The sequence below is a fragment of the Gossypium arboreum genome, chromosome 11 (assembly GCF_025698485.1).
Source record: "Gossypium arboreum isolate Shixiya-1 chromosome 11, ASM2569848v2, whole genome shotgun sequence".
In the NCBI taxonomy this organism is placed as follows: domain Eukaryota; kingdom Viridiplantae; phylum Streptophyta; class Magnoliopsida; order Malvales; family Malvaceae; genus Gossypium; species Gossypium arboreum.
The window spans coordinates 137,215,246-137,236,862 of record NC_069080.1 but is presented as its reverse complement, the minus strand read 5'-3'; the positions used below and the strand labels follow the sequence as shown (position 1 = coordinate 137,236,862).

General features: G+C 32.8%; 2 protein-coding genes and 1 pseudogene across 2 annotated transcripts; all 3 read left to right on the top strand.

Moving 5' to 3' along the window:
* Positions 1–1,520: 1,520 nt before the first annotated feature.
* LOC108473243 (casparian strip membrane protein 1-like) lies at positions 1,521–3,675 on the top strand. The gene is made up of 3 exons (XM_017774760.2): positions 1,521–1,873; positions 2,952–3,075; positions 3,180–3,675. The coding sequence occupies exons 1-3, from the start codon at positions 1,611–1,613 to the stop codon at positions 3,399–3,401; spliced, it is 609 nt and encodes a 202-aa protein (XP_017630249.2). The 5' UTR covers positions 1,521–1,610; the 3' UTR covers positions 3,402–3,675.
* Positions 3,676–5,671: 1,996 nt separating this feature from the next.
* LOC108474183 (mRNA-decapping enzyme-like protein) lies at positions 5,672–10,326 on the top strand. Its single transcript, XM_017776107.2, has 8 exons — positions 5,672–5,992; positions 6,111–6,151; positions 6,294–6,343; positions 6,437–6,581; positions 7,149–7,205; positions 8,075–8,198; positions 8,287–8,748; positions 9,307–10,326. The coding sequence occupies exons 1-8, from the start codon at positions 5,834–5,836 to the stop codon at positions 9,361–9,363; spliced, it is 1,095 nt and encodes a 364-aa protein (XP_017631596.1). The 5' UTR covers positions 5,672–5,833; the 3' UTR covers positions 9,364–10,326.
* LOC108472256 (NDR1/HIN1-like protein 1) lies at positions 9,674–12,921 on the top strand (annotated as a pseudogene).
* Positions 12,922–21,617: the final 8,696 nt, after the last annotated feature.

The window sequence follows — 21,617 nt, the reverse complement described above, 5'->3', positions numbered from 1 at the left end:
AAAATCGGATGTGATAATAACTTATAATAAAAATAATATTGTATAAAATACTAGATATAATATGAATTATTAAAATAAATATAAATACACAGACATCACGTGGAAATATGGATTACAAGCTGCTTTGACTAATAAAGAAAGAAAAAAAGATGGAAGGAAACAAACATGATTACATTAAAAAGAAAAGAAAAGAAAAGGCAAAAGCCTTTATTAGTATTTTAAAAATTTCACAGTTGAATTTTAAATAAATTCGATATTTTATAATATTAATTAAGTGATGGAAATTTTTAATTGTTTATTTTAATAGTAGGTTGGATAAAATTAATATTTTTATATTTTTATATTTTATAAATTTTAATTGTTTATTTAATTATTATTAGTCTAACGGTTGAACTGATTGAATAGGGAACCGATGGTCCGACTTGTTCAACCACCTCTCAATTTGTTAAAACACTCGTTATGACTAGAGGTGAGCATGGGCGGGCCATGCTTAGCTAAAAATTTAGGCTGTTTGTTAGGCTCAGCCTGGCCTGAAAAATAGGCCTAAAATTTTTCCCAAGCCCGATCCAACTCGCCCATATTAATTTTGATATTATTTTATATAATTTTAAAATATATAATACATCAAAATACTAAAATATTAAAATAAATATTTTCCAAAAATGAATTTTAAAAAATATGTATACTTAAATATAAATGCAACTTAACAAGCAAATATATCTAAAATAATAACAAAATTAACAATAAAATAAGTTTTATACAATATCTAAACAATAACAACAAAATAGTAGCAACATAATAGTAAAATGATAGCAAAATAGGGAGCAAACAACAAAGAAATAATATTAAAAAAAGTAAATTTTTTTTTTCATTTAGTGGATTCGGGCCAGGCCAAGCTAGGGGAAAAAATGTCTTACCCGAGGCCCAATTCATTTTTTAAAAGGGCTTTATTTTTTTGTCTAAATCCATATTTCGGGCCTATATTTTTGCCCAAGCCCTTCCACATTTTAAGCTGGCCCGACCCATGATCAAGTATAGTTATGACACTCTAAAATTGTATCGCATCAATATTTGAAAATTTATATATATATATATAAATATATATATATTTAATTTTTAAGTGATGGTGTGGCGTATTATGAAAGTACCACATAATCAAACTGTTATGTTTTTCAAGTTTAGGTACCAAAATAGATTTAATCGTCAAGTTTAAATGGTAAAATGGATAAAAAAAAAATACAAATATAAAAATAAGCCTAATTACCAAGTTAGGGGCCAAAAAAATTATATTATTCATTTTTTTACTACAGCACATATGTTAAGTATCCATTAGATCATGCCACTTAGTCTAGGTACTAAATTGAATATTAAAATTAAACATAGGTACTAAATACATATTAATCCTGGTCTCTAATAATATTTGAAGAAAGTAGTCAACAAATTCCTAACCAACTATTCTTTCTCTTTTTTTTTCAAAACCCTCTATATAAACTTTCAATCATCCATTAATTATCACAAACAAAGCTTCAAGTTCTCTTCTTTAGCTCTACATATCTAAGAAAATTTTCTCTCCTTTTTTTCTTTCTCTCCAACCAAACAAGAAAAAGAAAATGATGAAGAGCGATGATAATGGAAGCATTGATGTGGAGTCCAGTGCTGAATCGAAAGGCAAAGCACCTTTGATCGGTAATGGGAAAGAGAAACCGAATAAGTTGAAGAAAATAATGGGCGTTGTAGATTTTGTTCTGAGATTAGCCGCCATAATTGCAGCTCTGGCCGCCGCAGCAACCATGGGTACCAGCGATGAAACCGCAACTTTCTTCACTCAGGTCTTCCGGATCGAAGCTAGCTATGATGATGTTCCCACGTTCACGTACGTCATTATATATACACAAATACATACATATACATATATATACACGCATATTCTAACTAGATCATGCACTTAAATTAGTCGTTATTTTGAGATCTCGGTTGATTCCGTTAATGTTGATATTTTCTTCGAAAGGATTCCAACAAGTAACTATCTAGTGATCAAAACTCAAAATGTAAATGCATAAATTTATAAATTAAAATTAAAATATAAATTTTGAGAAGTAAAAATATAATTTTATAATGAACTAATTTATCATTTTATCATTTTTTTAAAGATTAAATATATATATTTTTATTTTAAGAGGTCAAAGCGAAATTTTACCAAATATTAATTTATATTTTTATCTTTTACGCAAAGATTTGAATTACAATTTTTCTATTTGAGAGGACCAAAGCCACTACCTATCATTCTTTAATTTGTTTTTGCCGAAATGATTTAAACTTTTATGAGTCCACCTGAAAAAAAATATACTCCTTGAACACGAATGGCCGAGCACAAAAAACCCTTAAACCTTCGTAACCCAAACCTAAAACAATCCAAATTCAAAATCATCTAAACTCAAAAAACTAATACTCAAACTTGAATGACATGACCCAAAAATCTAGTTTTTCAGAATTAGATTAGTGGTCGAGTTAATCAAACCACCAGTGATCATTAGTTCAACTGTTTCGAGTAAAAATCATAAAAATTAGAAATATATATAAAAATAAAACTTAATGTTTTAGTCTGATTCAGCCAATCCGTACTCATTTACAACTCGACCAGCGTAACTTTTTGTTCCGAATTAATATCTCAACCAATTACCAATTCAACTGAAGTCGAGTTTCAAAAACTATGCCAAAAACGATCTTAAAACCCTAATTCCCCGAACTTAAATTTGTCCAACCCAAAATAACCCACCGAACTTTAAATTAACTCAATCCAATTTTACCTATTCCTCAAAACACTTGGTAATATTTCACCTGTAGGGTTTTTTAACTCAACTGATAATGGACGGAATAATTTCTCTATATATGATTATTTTGCGGTCTCATACATACATATATACTTACATGTATATTAAATTTGTTTGCAGGTTCTTCGTCATAGCAATGGCAATAGTTGCCGGCTACCTCGTCCTTTCCCTCATGTTCTCTGTCATCACCATCATCCGCCCTAACTTCGCCATAGCCAGAATCCTCTTATTCATTTTCGACATCGTAAGCATTCCAATACGAATAAAAAACATTACATAAACACGATACGAATATACCAACATATTAAAAATACATATTAATTAACATTCTTTTTGTATAAATGACAGGTGGTGTTGGCACTAGCCGCGGCGTCTGCTGCAGCAGCGGCTGCCATAGTTTACTTGGCTCACAATGGCAACCGTAACACAAACTGGCAAGCCATTTGCCAACAATTTGGACATTTTTGCCAAAAAGTCAGCGGAGCTGTGGTGACATCTTTTGTGGCTGTTGTGCTCCTCATGTTGTTGGTTTTATTGTCTGGTTTTAATTTTATTTTAAAAAAGAAGTGAAAAAACAAAAAAAAGAACAAAAATTATTTCTCAAAAGATCAGAGAAATAAAAAAGAAAAAAAGAAAAAAAGAAAGAGATATAGATATTGTTAATTGTTTCTTACAATTTTCATAAGTGTGTTGTCTTAATTTATGGTGTCTTTTTTTTTTTGTGTTAAGTTTATTCATAGTAATTGTTAAAATTATCATTGACATTGTGATTATGTTGTACTTTAGGAAATTGCAAATAATGGGAAAAAATGTTTAAAGGTGTTACGATGATTAGTAAATTTGTTTTTTAATGGATTAATTTTGGTTTTAATCCTTTTGATATGTTGAAATTTAAAAATTAATCCCGTGATAAAATTTTGGTGTCAATTAAACAAAAATCTTTTGTTATCGTATCACATGTTCAGTTAACATTGTAAACTACCATCATTGAAGTGATGATGTGAACTTTCATCAAACTATTAAAAATTAATAATGTTAACAGTGTTATAAATAGAACTGTTTATAGGTCGAGTTATTCACTCAAGCTTGAAGGTTTGTTCAAAATTTTAGAGGGTTCGGACAAAAATAAATATTAGGTCGAAAAAATGGGTTTAACCAAAAAAAATAGGCTTGTTTAAAATATGAGTCGAGCTCAAGCTCGAGCTTGAACATTCAGGGCTTGAGCACGACCTGTTTTAATTTTATAATACTTTATATTATGTAATTTAGAACACATTAAAAAAATAAATCTATACTAAATATATAATACTACTCTAATGTAAACATTAAAATAATGTTAAGATGACTATATAAAAAATTAAATGTATTCAATTATTAAATATTAAAATAAAATAAAAAATATATTTTTTAAAATAAAATAATATGTGATAGCCTAAAATGGGTTTGGGTTAGTCTTTTACAAATATGTGGACAAAATTTTAGGTCCAAATTTCGAGTCGAGCTAGGCTTGGGCAAACATAAAATATATTAATATTATGCTTAAGTTCGACTCAACCTGCTCCATGAGCACCTCAAGTTATAAATTTAGACCTACTAATAATATTATAAAGAGTCAACTTATTATTTAGGCTTGAGTTTGGTAACAACTTTCACATTAGGGCCTAAATTTTGTTTTAGTCCAAGTTAATCCCTAAACTCAGTAATTGTTCTCGTATTAAAGCCTAAACTAGACAGTTGTTCCCACATTAGGGCTTGAAACCTTAAACTTGACAATTGTTCCCATATTGGGGCTTAGCTTGAACTATTAAAAAAAGTTTAAGCTCTAATGTGGGAACAATTATCAAGTTTAGGGACTATATTGGACCAAAAAATTCAGACTCCAATGTGAAAGTAATTACCAAGTTCAGACCTCAAATAAATAATTTAACTCTATTATAAAATTAGAGGATTAAATTATACTAAATTAAGATTAGTAGTACAATATGTAAATACTAAATTTAAGTCATAAAATCTCTTACAAAATTATTGATTTTCTTTTTCTTTTTTTTTTGCAAAATTCGCCTTGCATCATTATTATTGTTATTTAGATTAATATATAATTTGATATTTAAATTTGATTTCAATGTTCAATCTGTACTCAAATCAAATATATTATGGTTCAATAAATACTTGACACGTGTACTCTATTAAAAAATATAGGTATTTAAGTGGGATGAAAAAACTCATGTACTAAATTGAACAATAAAACTGAACTCAAGTGCTTAAATGAGATAAAGTAAAACTCAATTATCAAGCTGAAGTCATTGAAGCAAAACTCTTTTACCAAATCAAACATTGAAGTTAAAGTTAGGAACCATACAGTATATTAACCATTATTTTTTGGTTAAAATTTGCTATCAGTCCTCGTATTTTGCAGAACTTGTGAATTAATTTATATACTTTTGTTTGGTCATTTTAATCATCGTACTTTCCAAATTTTAAAATTTTAGTTCTCACCAAACAATAATTGTTAGATTCATTAAGTTATGATATTTCCAAATTCTAATATGGCAAACATATTATAATATGTTTAATGCCATGTCACGTTATTATTTCCATTGCTAAAAATCCAGTTAATAGATTAATGTCTATCATTTGAGTTAAAACAGAATTTGATCAAACAGATTTAACTGCTATTCTTTGATAAAGACTAAAATTTCAAAATTTGAAAAGTACAAGGACAAGAATTGATCAAATAAAAGTACATGGTCTAAGTACATAACTTTCGAAAAGAACAGGGACTAATAGCAGAATTTAATATATAATTTTTCGCCTAAAATTCTGGAGGCTATTTTGGTCATTTTGGGAATCAACATTCAGTAAAGTAAACTGGTAAGTGGCTAACTGCCGAATATTTAGAGAAAATCGATTGACGATTGTAATATTCAGCATTTCCCGGGAAAATCATTAAGAAAAATTGGGATTTAGGGTTTGGGGATTTCACATATTTTGGATTGCGGAAAATGTCTCAGACTGGAAAATTGATGCCGAATATCGACCAACAAAGCACGAAGATGCTCAATCTCACTGTTCTCCAAAGAATTGATGCTTTCATTGAAGAGATCTTGATCACTGCTGCTCACGTCACCTTCTACGAATTCAACCTCGATAGTAATCAATGGGTTCGCTTTCTCGCAAATCTGATTTTTTTAAAAGTTTTTGGAATCTTACTTTTTTGCTTTTGATTTTGTTTTAAAGTTTGGATGATTAAAATATTTTAATTCTTTTTTGTTTGTTTAGAGTCGAAAAGATGTTGAAGGATCTCTCTTTGTTGTTAAGAGGTAAAAATAAGTAAATATTTTGTTATCTTTTTTTTTTTAACCATTAACGTTGTTAGAACTTAGAAGCAAGTGATTAACTTTGGGGATTTATTTAGCTTATTCAAATGATTGATGATGATTTTCCTTGGGTTTTTTTTTTAAGGAATACACAACCTCGTTTCCAGTTCATTGTAATGAATCGGCGAAACACAGGTCGAAATTGTTTATTTTAATGAAAGATCACACACTGCACACCCTTTTTTTCTTTTTGCCTGATTTGATGTGAAAGTTGTTTTTAACAAGCAGATAATTTAGTGGAGAATCTATTGGGAGATTTCGAGTATGAGGTTCAAGGTCCGTATTTGTTGTATCGAAATGCTGCGCAAGAAGTTAATGGTATTTGGTTCTATAATCCGCGTGAATGTGAGGATGTTGCAAACCTCTTTAGTAGGTATGTCTGTCTTGCTTTTTTCCATTTCGCTAGGTTGTAAATAATCAACTTTGAGCTTGGTTATCCCTAGTGATTTTGAACATGGAGCTTGAGGTCTTTCATATATTGTATTTTGTACCTTATTTGTTACAATTGATTTTCCCCGAGATGAAGGGTTTAGTAGTTGAAGGCATTCCTTTGTCATGTAGTTTTAATTCAAATACAATCTTATGGTTATTGAAGTTTCAAGTATTCATAATGGCAACAAGGTTCTAGATAAGATGGGTCAATGCGCTTTAATCTGTTGAACAGAGAATGAATGTGTTTTTAGCTCTACAACTATCAAGTGGTATTCTTGTTCATGATATGCATTATGGTATTTTGGTCACAGTATATGAAACAAAAGTTTCATTGCATTACAACAAAAGCTTTAAACTTTCGTAATTTAAGGAAAAAAAACATGAAAGCACTCAAATAAGATTTATATCAGTGTGTTCTTTGAGATATTGTTTTGATAAAGAGAAGTTCTTGGTCTGTTTCTTCTGTTGTTTTTAAATTGTAACATTATATATGTTGTCCTCTTCTCAGAATACTTAATGCATACACAAAAGTTCCTGCAAAGCCAAAGGCATCTGCAAGCAAAAGGTAATTATTTTGATGAAGCATCTATAAGGAAGTTATTGCTTTTCTGAAGCCTTGGAACATAGTTAAATGTTAAATTTGCCCTGCAGTTTGTGAGAGGTTTCTATTATTAAACTGCTTTTTGGTACAGTTTGCCATTTTGAACAAAAAATGTCTTGTCAATTGACTTTGTTCAGTATTTAGGGGGTCTTTTGGGTGTGGTTGAGGTAGCATCATAAAAAAGAAAAGGGTTGAGGCAAAAGGTGGTTGAGAGTTGGACTAGAGTGGATTGTAGGGTGCCATACTTGTGACATATTACTAAAATAGCTGGAAGTGGAGGGAACATTAAGTAAGAACTGTAGAACTGTAATTGGTAGTATACGCAAGGGGGAGGTGAGTGAGGCAGGAGCTTTATGTGCAAAAGTATATTGTGATAACAATTAGCCTAAACTCCCTAAACTCCCATATCTATAGGTTTTGAGCTGCTCCCATCAATAGATAATAATTTCGAGACCTGCTAATTCATATTGGTAAATTTGTATTAATGATTAGCCAAAAATAAAATGGTTAGTATTTGGTATACTAGCAATATACTTTTTTTATTCCACAAGCAGCCTTAAAATATTGTCACGTGTCTTTTTTTTTTTAAATATATTTTTTTAATATTTTACTATATCTCTGTAGGATACTTGTCAACCCCTTGACCCTGCTTGTGGAGTCTAAAAACTCCATTGGCAGTATACCAAATATTATTCCAAAATAAAAAAGCAAACTGAATTTGATGATTTGTTATGTTGATCCTTGGAAGTCGACGTCTACTAGAATTTCTTACTAATGCTGCTGTCTTCCTATTTTGTCCAAGTTTTCTAAGCTTTTGTGTTATTATGATGTAGTGAATTTGAGGAACTAGAAGCTGTTCCTAGCATGTCTGTAATAGAAGGCCCCTTGGAGCCACCAGCAACTGCCTCTCGTGCTACTGATGCTCCTCAAGATTCATCATTTGTTAACTTCTTTAGTGTATGTAGACTCCCAATACTTTCCTCTTGGCTTTTCAAGACCTAATAATGTCTCTCATCTCAAAGCTTATTTGGGTTACTTATTTCAGGCTGCTATGAATCTTGGAAGTAATGCTCCAAATGGTACAAAACCAACACAGCCTTACCATTCTATCTCGACCACCTCTCTGTCTTCTCATGCTCCAACTGCCATATCCACTCCTACTCCTGCTCCATCAGTGTCATCCCTTCCACTTTCTGCTGCACCTTTGGTTGATTCAGCAATTAGCAGCAACCGAGTGACTAATCTCGTAAAGCCTTCATCGTTTTTTGCACCCCCTTCCTCTTCTTCATCCTCATTGATGATGCCACCTCCCTCTTCATCAAATCCAACCGCCTCTGCTCTTCATCCACCCTTCAATCCGCAACATCCCTACGGCACTCCAATGCTTCAACCCTTTCCACCATCTACTCCACCTGCATCTCTCACTCCAGGTGCCCCATCTACTTTGCACAATGGATCTCTTATTAGCAGGGATAAAGTCCGTGATGCTCTACTAATGCTTGTTCAGGTATTTATATTATTCTTTGTCAGTAAAGGTGTTATGGAGGAGTCAGATTGCATTTTGCCTCTTTTACTCAAAAAATGAGTAAATTAGTCCATGTACATTAAATTAAAGAGTAAACTAGTTCTTTTAATTAAAGTTTTCATTCATTTTTACTATTAAAAACTGGTGTGCCAACGGAATAATTAGATAATTACATATGGCTTGCCATGTGTACCTCATGTTTATGAATAGGGACCAGTTTTTAATAGTAGAAATAGATGAAATTTTTATCAAAAAGATTAGTTTGTTTTTTAATCTAACTTACAGGGACTAATTTGCTCTTTTTTTAGTAAAGGGGCCAAAATGCAATCCAACTCTTAGTACAAGAGCGTCCATAGTACTTTTACCTTATTTGTCTCATTTTCACTTGGAATGTTAATTAATAATAGCTCATAATGGTTTGAGTATACTGGCTAATTAGCATTTGGCCAAAAGATGAGTAATGCTGGCTTTGCAGTTCCTCCTTTTGGTGAAGGCTTCTAGTTGTTGACTCGTTTTTTTTTTTTTTGTTTCTTATTCCAGGATGATCAATTCATTGACATGTTCCACCAGGCATTGCAAAAGGTGCATCATACCTGAACGTGCTAAATTCGATCCTCAAAACTTCATTGCAATGTTCAATGTGCACTGCACACTTTTTTTTTTCTTCAGTTTGGTATCTAAATCTAAACTTTGAAACTCGATTTGATCTACATGCCAATTGTTTATGGAGGACAAGGTGTTAATACATACAACATTCAAGCTTATATAGCCGGAGTTAGTGCATAAAAAAAAGAAGGTGAATCAAGTTCATCGACATACATGAAAAGCTCTACACATGCATCAACAGAACATTGAATTTTATGGTTGAGAGAAGAAAGAGTAAAAACCAACAACGATTCCTCAACCCATGTCTTTGCCTTCGCCTCCTATCACCATTCTCTCTACACCTTTAAGTCGCACTTTCAGGAGGGAGAGATCTGTCATTGTTTGGCATCCGGAGAGTGTTTTCTTCCACTTTCTGAGACGTGCATTATATTACTACAGTAGTCTTGATCGTGAAATTCAGGTAAGTTCTTGGTAATGTTTTGTTGAGTCTAATTTGTTATGGTTTTCGTTGATCGAATCAGTTATAGACCATCAGATTTGGGATTCAACAAAGTACAAGTAGGACGTGCGCAATGAACATTGACACGGAGTTTGAGGGTCTGAATTTGTTGTTTAAGTCTTAAACTAGTAATGGATTTTCCTTTTGCCTGAGTTCTTTGATAACTTAATTATTGTAAAATTGATGTAAACTTATATGAGAAGTTGCTGCTGTTAGCTCTTTCCATAAGCATTTTCCATAAGCATCGGAAGCTTAAAAGGTTACTTTTAACCTGTTTATCATCTTTTCTTTTGGACTGTAATTTTATGAATATAACTTTTCATCGTCTTTAAATGTTATTTTATGCATGATGTAAGCTCCTTTTAGATGTTTAGGATTATGCTGCCATATGGTAGACTCTGATAATGTGATTTTATTGCAATAACCCTGCCATTGTAGGCACTTGATAACTAAAAGCTTTGTTGTTCCGGTTCTTCAAATTAGTTACTTACGTTTGATATTTGTTAGATAAAAGTACCATGGAGGCTCTTGTACTAAGAGTCAGATTGCATTTTACTTCTTCTACTAAAAAAATAGTAAATTAATCTCTATATATTAGATTAAAGTACAAACTGATTTTTCTGTTAAAATTTTTATCCATTTCTATTATTAAAAATTGGTCCATGTATGTCAACATGAAGTACATGTGGTAGGCTAAGTGTAATTGTGTGGTTATTTCGTCAGTCGTGATAGTTTGTAATAGTAGATATAGATGAAAATTTTAACTAAAAGGTTTGATTTGCTTTTTGATTTATAATATAAGGGTTAATTTGTTATTTTTTGAGCAAAAGGGACTAAAAAACAATGACTTTTAGTATAGGGTACTTTTACGTATTTAGGCTCCGTTTGTTTTATTGAAAATGATTTCCAGAAAATGATTTACTTTCCTAGAAAAGTTAATATTTTTCGGTGTTTGGATTAATATGTGTAAAATATTTTCATTGTTTAGTAGATTTGTTAAAAATATTTCATAAAAGTTATTTTCAATTAAACAAACATATATTTGAGATTTTTTTATTGTTTAATTAAATTTATTTTTATCTATAATTTTATATTTTACATTGTTTTTGCATATATAAAAATATTATGTTAAATTTGAATTTATTACAACGTCATTTTTTAATTACATGATTACTAAGTGAGAATTTTTATTTAAAATGTGACATTAACAAAATTGACAAAAAATTTAACGATATTAATAATTAGACTTGATTTTAAATTTGAAAAGTAAAAGGACTAAAGTCTTAAAAATAAAAGTACAAAGACTAAATTATAAATATGTGAAGTGTATATAGACTTATGACATATTTTAATATTTATACTACAAAACATTTATTATTAATATATTGTAATTGTAATAAATATTTATTATTAAAATATTAATATTGAATATTTTTAATAACATGTGAATAATATTATTTAAAATTATTAAATGACTAAATATAAATAATTAAATATGTATATTTAATAATATTAAAATATAATATTTTAAATATTTTAAAAATAAAAATAAAATTTATTATAAAAATAATATTAAATTTGATTTAATTTAATTTTTATATAAAAATAAAATTATTTATAGATGAGCTTACGCTTTTTAAAATAGTAAGTTATTTTACAAAAAATAACTTATTTTACTTTGATCTGAAAGTCATTTTTCGTTGATCAAACTATTTTCTGTAAAATAAAAATAAAAATATAAAAATATTTTCAATAAAACATTTTACATGTAAATAAAGAAATATTGGTTAAAATACTTGTCACACATATGTTCTATTAAACCACCTTTGCTAGAACACCACACCATTGAAACTGTTTCTCCATACTGTAGGGAACAGGCAAGTCACATACTTCAGACACATATCTTACAATTTATTCATCTCATCCCGCATTGCAAACCTAAAAGGTTACCGTGGAAAAGACCTGCAACTTGTCAAGAGACCAATGTGTGGCTAGTCCATATAAATACTCTTTTTGACCCCTACAATACCTTCTTCCTCTGCTCTGTCCTCCCTCTCAGCTGCTCTGCTCCACTAAGAAATATATGGCTTTCCGCCCACACAAAGTGAACAGACACTCGTGCCTTTTTCGCCACTTTTAGGATCAAAAGTACTAGCATTTTATACAAAGTGACACATCATTAAAATGATTAAAAACACCTTAAAAAAGAATCTTAAAAACCTATAAAATAATTAACGATTTTATTATTATATTTTTCTAATTTATTAAACATATATTTTCACAAGAAGCTAATAGCACACACTGAATACCATTGCATCACTAAATCCTCACACAATCACCAAAAAGAAACCCAATAACTTCCAAATCCACCATGTCTGGTAGCTAAGACTGCGGCGGCCACCACCACAAATCCCGCCAGAAATTTTTTCGCCGAGTCATCGCTTGTATTCTAATCCTCCTCATTCTCATCACAATCTTACTCATATGGGCAATCCTTCCTCCCATCAAATCCAACTTCACTCTCCTCGACACCACCGTCAACTCCCTCACTTCAAACTTTCAAATCACAGTCCGTTCACGAAACCCAAACGACGATATCGGTGTTTATTACGACCGGCTCGACATTTACGCTTCTTACGGGAACCAAGAAATAACACTCTGGACAACGCCATAATGAGGTCAATATTTGGTCACCTATAATATATGGTACTATGGTACCGATCTCACCGGAATATTCTGTTGCATTGGGTGCTGAATAGATGGCCGGGAGTGTTTTTTTGATGATCAAGATTGATGGACGGTTGAGATGGAAAGTTGGGACTTTTGTAACTGGGAGGTATCATATTCATGTAAGGTGTCCGGCTTATATTACTTTTGGGGAGCAAAGCGATGGTGTTTTGGTCGGAGAAAATGCTGTTAAGTTTCAGTTGTTTAGTAGATGCAGTGTTAGCTTGTGAAGAAGAAGAAGAAGAAGCAAGTAACGCCGTTAAGTATATGGTTTTATTTATCTTTGTTTTAAATTTGTTTCCCTCGTTTTCTATTTGACGCCGTTAATTTTTTATTTGGGTAAATTACATTAGTAGTCATCCATTTATTTTTCTTTTTTTTTGTCACTCAACTATGAAAAATTACAAAATAATCACTTAATTATTAGAAAGTTTCTTTTTTTCAGCCAACTATGAAATTTACTAATAGTTGGATGATATTTTGTAATTTTTTAGAATTAAGTGGCCAAAAACTCCTCAAAGTTTTTTAAAAATTGTCTTTACGCCTTCTAATAGTTTTATAAATTTTAACTAGATCCTTTTTTTAAATCTTATTAATCACTTTAAATTTTTAAAAAATTTTAATTAAACCCTCAAAATTTTTGAAAAATTTAATGCGACCTTGGGCTACCTTTCTTCTCTTATAGTTAAAAGTTTATATGAATGCTTGGAATTAGGCTTTCACATTGATGAAAATTAGTTGTATTTTGATGCTTGGAATTTTGGCTTGTGCCATGATAGACCTCTATTAAGTACTTTCGAGTATTAGGGTTTTGACAGATATGTAGCCAAAGAGTTGAACGGAAGAATAATAAATTAAAAAGAAAATTTAATTACCTAATTGAATACAAAAAAAAAGGGCTTAAATACTTTTTTTTAAAAAAATTTTGAGAGCTTTCTACGTGCTTAAGCCTATATTATTTAATGTTAGATATGATATTTCGCATTATAAATATAATTTAAAATCCTTAATAATCATTTTAAGGTGATAACACCTATCTAGTCCCTTTCAATTTTCATATTGAACAAATTGGTCCTTCTCTAAAAATTAGAGCAATCTAATTTTTGTCAATTTCAAAAGTGAGTAACTAAGGATAATTAATCACAACATTAATATTTTTGTCATTTGTACACATTTTTATTCGTACAATAACAACTTTAGCCCTCAAAGTTTACACAGTAATTTAACAAATTTAGCTCACAACGTTTACACATTCTATCAATTTGGTTCTAGTTTAACAAATTTAGCTTGCAAAGTTTACACATTATGCCTAACATCTACACAAAATATGTAAACATCAAGAGCCAAATTTGTTATAATACCAATCAAAATTATGTTCGAGTGACGGGAAATATTAATATTGTGGTTAAATGTCCTTAGCTCACTTTCGAAATTGATAAGAATTAAATTATTCCGTTTTTTAAAAGGGCTAATTTGTACAATATTGAATTTGAGAGGGACCAAAGAGGTGTTTTTACATATTTTAATTACACCCGTTATTGAATCCAAACATATTTTCTGTAACACTCCAAACCTGATTGGATCCAAGAATGTCGTGTCATATTTTAAAATTATTATCTTGAAAATTATTTCTGTCGCACGCTAAATTAAACTATAATTTGAATTTATATAAAATATAAACCATTTGTCGTTCAATACTAAATAAAATAGAATGGTTTAAAACTATAAAAATTTCACTGTAATTTCATTAGAATCATAGTTTCAAAAACTTAAGTTTAGATACAAATTCATTCTTCAAAATTAAACATATTGACATCACCCATGTCATGCATAATACAAAATACTAGGAACCTCACAACAACAATTGTTCTTTGGCGTAATTCAACAGCAATTCTTCCAGAGTGGCTTCAACATCAAACAAATCCGGAACAACTTTATCTCGTTGATTTGCCCAATTTAACATCGCTTCCGGACGAGATCTGTAGCCTAACCAGTTTGGAAGAGTTATGCATACGACAAGCTCCCCAGTTGGAGGAAAGATGTTGGAAGGACATTGGTGCGGATTGGCATAAGATTGCTCATATAGCTACAGGTTGGTATATTTACATATTTTATAAATTGAAGTTACTTTGTTACTTCACGTATCGTTTTCTTTTGCTAATTTGTGCAGTAACCATCGAAGATTTTTAGTGAAACGAATTTGGCAAATTCATGAATCTAAACAAATTTGGTAATTTATCTAATTGCTTTACACTTGGAATTTATAATAATCTGATGTGCTTACTTTTGTCAGCATGAGTTAAACGGAAGATGCAAAATGAGACGTGCATTCTTCAATCCATCCATCGCACTCTACTCTATTTCTTGAGTTGACACGTATTATACAACAAGTAAAAATAAAGAACACAACCAAGATGTTTACGCAGTTCGGAACTTGTCCTACGTCTGCGGGGCCTTACCCAGAGATGAGTATATTATGAACTTCATAGTACAAAGAAGTGATTTAAGCCTAACCCCTCAAACGCTTGATGTAACCTCACCCTTGAACAATTAAGTAAACTCTCTCCCAACTCATTTTAGCAATGCAAGTGAAAATCAACACTCGGCACTGAGATGGTGCACACAATGGCACTCAATAATAGTTCCTACCATGAACAAGTGTTTACTTTAAATTTACACATCACCCATGAAATAAATCTTCTTTATATAAGCTTCAAGATCAGTCAAGCTCTTCATAAGCTCCGTGTAAAGTGGAATTATAAATTTCCAAATGCAATATCTCCGACAGTTGTCATGCTTGAACAAGGATTGTTCCAAAAGCAACAATGAACCTGGAAATTATAAATGCCAAAATAGAATAAGTTAAAATTGATCTCATTTAGACTGAGCAGTGCCCAAGTTGTTGCGCGGAAGCGTGTGAAAGAGTAAAATTATTGTACTGAAAAATCACACTAAGTTCAATTCCCAGGAAAGAGAGGTAGATCACGAAGATCACTTAAATACCAAGTCTTTCCTAGCCAGAATATCCCTCTATCGTAATTTAATAGCACAATAAATCACTACAATCACATTCACAAAATATGCAAAACAAATAATAAAGAACACCAGAATTTTAACGAGGTTCAGCAAATTTTGCCTACGTCCTCGGGCACTACCAAATATATTTCACTCCAAAATTACAAGTGAAACTTACAAATAGAGAGAGGGAATAATACCTTAAGTAGAGAATGGCAATTATGGGATGAAGAAAGTAAGCAATGGTTAGGCTATTTATAGTTGAGGTTCAAGGATCAACTTGCAATGTCCCTATACAATTAGGGACCAAAATTGCAATTATCTCATGCCAACTTTTAACCCAACTTGCCAACCAATATTACTTTCTACTTTCGGTGCCTACCCCATTTGACTTTTCAAACATTGGTGGGTTCCAATAATCTCTACCTTGAAGATTTGATTACGATAATCTTATCTTCACACAATTCTTTCTGCTTTTGACAACAATACTTGATAGTGCCTTCTTCAACTGTTAAACTTGCAGGATATTAATCAAGTTCAAACAATGTTCGAACTTGGTTGCTGTTACCACCTTAGTCATCATATCTGCGGGATTATCTGCAGTCTTGATCTTCTGAAGACAAATTTTCCCCTCTTCAATAATTTCCCGCACAAAATGGAATCGTACGTCGATATGTTTTGTACGTGCATGATAGACTTGATTCTTTGCTAAATGAATAGCACTTTGACTATCACAATACACGTTAATATGCTCCTGAACCAACCCCAAGGTTTTAGCCATACCTTGTAACCAAATAGCCTCCTTTACAGCCTCTGTTACAGCCATGTACTCGGCTTCTGTGGTTGACAATGCAACTGTAGACTGTAGTGTAGACTTCCAACTTATTGGTCCTCCAGCAAGTGTAAACACATAACCGGTGGTTGATCTTCGCTTGTCCAAATCACCGGCATAGTCAGAATCAACGTACCTAATAATACCTTTACCAAGTGTATTATCCTCGCTTGAACAAGAATCCAACATCCACGGTCTTCGAATATACCGTAGAATCCATTTCACAGACTTGCCAATGTCCTTTTCGTGATTATGCATATACCGCTCACTATACTAATCGCCTGTGAAATGTCGGTCTTGTACACACCATTGCATACATCAAGCTACCTTTGCATTAGAATACGGAACTTGCAACATGTATTCTCTTTCCGTATTCGTAGAAGGAGATAGTTGTCGTAAAGCTTGAAATGAGAAGCCAACGGGTACTTACAGGTTTTGTCTGCTTGTTCATGCCAAACCGTAGTAGTACCTTTTTCAAATCTCGCTTCGAGACAAGCTAACTCTATCATGAGCTCTATCTCTCCATATTTCCATGCCGAGAATCTTTTTAGCTTCTCCTAGATCTTTCATCTCAAACTCAAGATTGAGTTGAGTCTTCAATCTTTCAATCTCAACTTTGCTCTTAGATGCTATTAGCATATCATCAACATATAAGAGCAAGTATATGAAAGTTCCTTCTTGTAGCTTCTGAAAATACACGCAATGATCAAATTTACTTCTTGTGTACCTTTGCCCTTTCATGAACTGATCAAATCGCTTGTACAACTGCCTCGGAGATTGTTTCAATCCATAAAGCGACTTTGTCAGTTTGCAAACCCAATTTTCTTTTCCAGCAACCTTGAATCCATCTGGCTGAGTCATATAGATTTCCTCTTCCAAATCACCGTGTAAAAACGCGGTCTTCACATCAAGCTGAACTAGTTCAAGATCATATTGCGCAACCAAGGCTAGCAAAATTCGAATAGACGAATGCTTCACAACTGGAGAAAACACTTCATTGTAGTCTATTCCTTCTTTTTGAGCGTAACCATTTGCTACTAATCTAGCCTTGTATCGAATTTCATTTTTATCAGGAAATCCTTCCTTCTTTGCATATACCCATTTGCATCCAATTGCCTTCTTTCCCTTCGGTAGTGTCACCAACTCCCAGGTCTTATTTTTATGAAGAGACTGCATTTCTTCATTCATTGCTTGCTTCCACTTTACACCATCAGGGTTACTTATTACTTCTGTGTAAGTAGAAGGAACATCATCATCTGCAATTGGAAGTGCATAGGCCACTATATCATCAAAGCGAAAGGGCTTACGAATCTCTCTTCTTAGCCTTCTATATGCAATTGAATCTTGTTGTTGTAGAGGTTCTTGGGTAGGAACCTCTTCATCATTTGTCCCTTCAATATTAGCGGATCATCGTTAACCTTTTCAAGCTCCACCGCCGCAAAGTACTCTGGTTTTGTCATCCTTTGTGAATCATTGTACTTCAACATGGTTGATTCATCAAAAGTCACATCTCTCTGAAAACAATCTTCCTTGTATCGGGACACCGAGACGATATCCTTTTACTCCATCGCTTATACCCAAGAATAATGCTTTCTTTGCTCTTGGGTCTAACTTAGATTCTTTACATGATAATATGCAGTGGAACCAAATACATGCAAAGAATCATAATCGAGTGATTTACCATCCACATCTCCATAGGAGTTTTTCATTTATTGCGGTGATGGCAAACGGTTAATTAGATGGCACGATATGTAATCGCCTCATTTCAAAATTCTTTGCCTAATCCAAAGATTGGACAACATACATCGAACTTTCTCCAAGATAGTTCGATTCATGCGTTCGCCACCCCATTCTCATTGTGGTGTATCCCGAACGATGAAGTGTCGCATGTGCCCTCATCTTGGCATACTTGTAGAAATGGATCATTTTGTACTCAAGACCATTATCGATCGAAGTCGTTTGACCTTTCGACCGATCCGAGTCTCTACCATCTTCTTCCATTTCAGAAATGCATCCAAAACTTCACTTTTTCTTTTCATTAGATACACCCATACTTTTCTTGAATAATCATCAACAAAAGTAACAAAATAGTGCATACCTCCCAAAGAAGCTACTTTGGTAGGTCCCCACACATCACTGTGAACGTAGTCCAGAATTCCTTTCGTATTGTGAATTGCTGGACCAAATTTTACCCTCTTCTGCTTGCCCAGAACACAATGTTCACAGAATTCCATTTTGCAAGAATTTGCACCTTTCAATAAGCCTTGCTTCACCAATGTCTGCAAAGCTTTTTCACCAGCATGTCCCAATCGCATATGCCATAATCTGGTAGCCTCTGAATCTACATCTTTTGTAGAAACTGTTGATGTTGATCCAATAACTGTACTTCCATTTAAAAAATACAAGTTATTTCTTCTTGTGCCTTTCATCACCGCTGGTTGCCCACTACTACTTTTAGTAATCCATCTCTCAAAGTGATTGTGAGCCCTTTAGATTCTAGGGCCCCTAATGAGATGAGATTTTCTTCGTGCTAGGTACGTAGCGAACATCTGTCAAGACTTGGATTGAGCCGTCGTGATTCTTGAATTGGACTGCACCCACTCCCATTGTCTTACAAGCACTATCATTGCCCATAAGAACAATTCCACCTTCTAGCTCTTTAAGACTAGAAAACCAGTCCTTATTAGGACACATATGGTAAGTACATCCCTAATCCAAAATCCACTCATCTGCTTGACATGCCATTGCCATGCCAACCAAGCTAAAGTCGACTCTCATCATGCTCACTACATATGCATTAGAAATAGCCTTGCCCTTTTGTAGCTTAGGACAATTCTTTTCCAATGCCCTTTTCACGGCAAAAGGCACATTCATCTTTGGCGGGTCTCCCTTTGGACTTTCCCCTTCTACCAGATTTGCTGTTGTGTGAACGACCTCTTACTGTTAAGACTTCTGCGGTTGTATCTCTGTGATCTCTTTTATCTTTCTTTCGAGTCTCAGATCTATACAACGCACTACAAACTACATCAAATGTGATCGTGTCCTTCCCATGAAGCAGTGTGGTGGTAAGATGATCATATTCATCAGGAAGGGAATTCAACAACAATAATGCCTTGTCTTCATCTTCAAATTTCTCATCCAAATTTAGCAAGTCTGCTAAAATTTTATTGAATGAGTTCACATGGTCATTCATCGACATACCGGGTGCATACGTGAATCGATAAAGTTTCTTTTTCATATAAAGCCTATTTTCAAGACTTTTCGTTAGAAACTTTTCTTCCAGTGTATCCCATAACTTCTTCGCTGATGTCTCCCTCATGACAGAGTACTTCTGCTCTTTGGCCAAACATAGGCGGATTGTACCACACGCTTGTCTATTGATCTTGGCCCACTCCTTGTCATCCATCTTGTCAGGTTTTTCTTCAAGGGCTATATCTAGCTCTTGCTGACATAAGACATCCAGGATCTCACATTGCCACATACCAAAATTATTGGTACCATCAAATTTCTCTACTTCAAATTTTGCATTTGTCACAGTAGTCCTTGCTGATGACGATGCTGCTGCCATTTTTCTCCTCAATCCCAACTATTGTATACGTGAACAGTACCGTATACGTGAATAGTGCCGTATATGTGAATAGTACTGTATACGTGAATAGTACCGTAAACGATCGTATTCCCCAAGTACGAATCTGGCTCTGGTACCAATTGTTGCGCGGAAGCGTGTGAAAGAGTAAAATTATTGTACTGAAAAATCACACTAAGTTCAATTCCCAGGAAAGAGAGGTAGATCACGAAGATCACTTAAATACCAAGTCTTTCCTAGCCAGAATATCCCTCTATCGTAATTTAATAGCACAATAAATCACTACAATCACATTCACAAAATATGCAAAACAAATAATAAAGAACACCAGAATTTTAACGAGGTTCAAAAATTTTGCCTACGTCCTCGGGCACTACCAAATATATTTCACTCCAAAATTACAAGTGAAATTTACAAATAGAGAGAGGGAATAATGCCTTAAGTAGAGAATGGCAATTATGGGATGAAGAAAGTAAGCAATGGTTAGGCTATTTATAGTTGAGGTTCAAGGATCAACTTGCAATGTCCCTATACAATTAGGGACCAAAATTGCAATTATCTCATGCCAACTTTTAACCCAACTTGCCAACCAATATTATTTTCTACTTTCGGTGCCCACCCCATTTGACTTTTCAAACATTGGTGGGTTCCAATACAAGTGTAGAAACACTTACCAAAAGGCTGCCCTGCATCAATGAATATTGTGAATCTGAACGCCTCGAGGAGCCTGTCAATAGCATAGGTCCCATCTAAGATGGTAATCAGTTGACATACATATATATTACAACTCTTAAACTACACTATTTATATAATCTTTATTTTAAGAGTACAACCATTTTGAAGGGTAGCATGCAAGCTTCATAGGCTTCTCTACATCAATGATTTTTTGGAATTAAATTATTAGAAGCCCTTAAATTGAAGCCTATGAAATGACAGATACGAAAAGAAGGACTAACCTCTATTTATGCATATAAATTATTATAGTTGACAAATGCCTTTCCCCGATGGGTTACTGCAAAAAATAAGTAAAATATTATGAAAGATGGTAAGTAAAAAGTACGATTAAAACAAAGGAATTTCAAATGAATAATATTTTACCAAAGAAACAGTAAGCATCCAACTTGAATGATATTAGAATGAAAAATAGCATGAGACACCAGAGTTAACAACCCTGATTACAACTGAATGTCCGGGATGTGAGCAATCGGCACCAATGTCCTTCTGACGCCTTTCCTTCAACTGAGGAACTCAATGTATATTTAACTCTTGAATCCACTCCGGAAGCTGATGAAGAATGCATGTCCTGTTTTTTTTGGCTCTTCCATTGAACACATGCTGAAAAAGAAGAAGCTTAGTTAGGGGGTTATATTAGATCATTTGAAATTGTGAGATTATTATGATTTATAAATGTAAAGCAATTAAGTCAGTACCTCCTCCTTTTCTGCATCTAATTTCTTAAAGTTGTCAAATGCCTTTCATAAAAATTGACGCGAATGGGTTACTGCACAAATTAGCCAAATATTATGAAAAATGATAATTAAAGAATTAGTACTAGTAGGAGTAGGAGTAGTATTTCAACAAGGAAA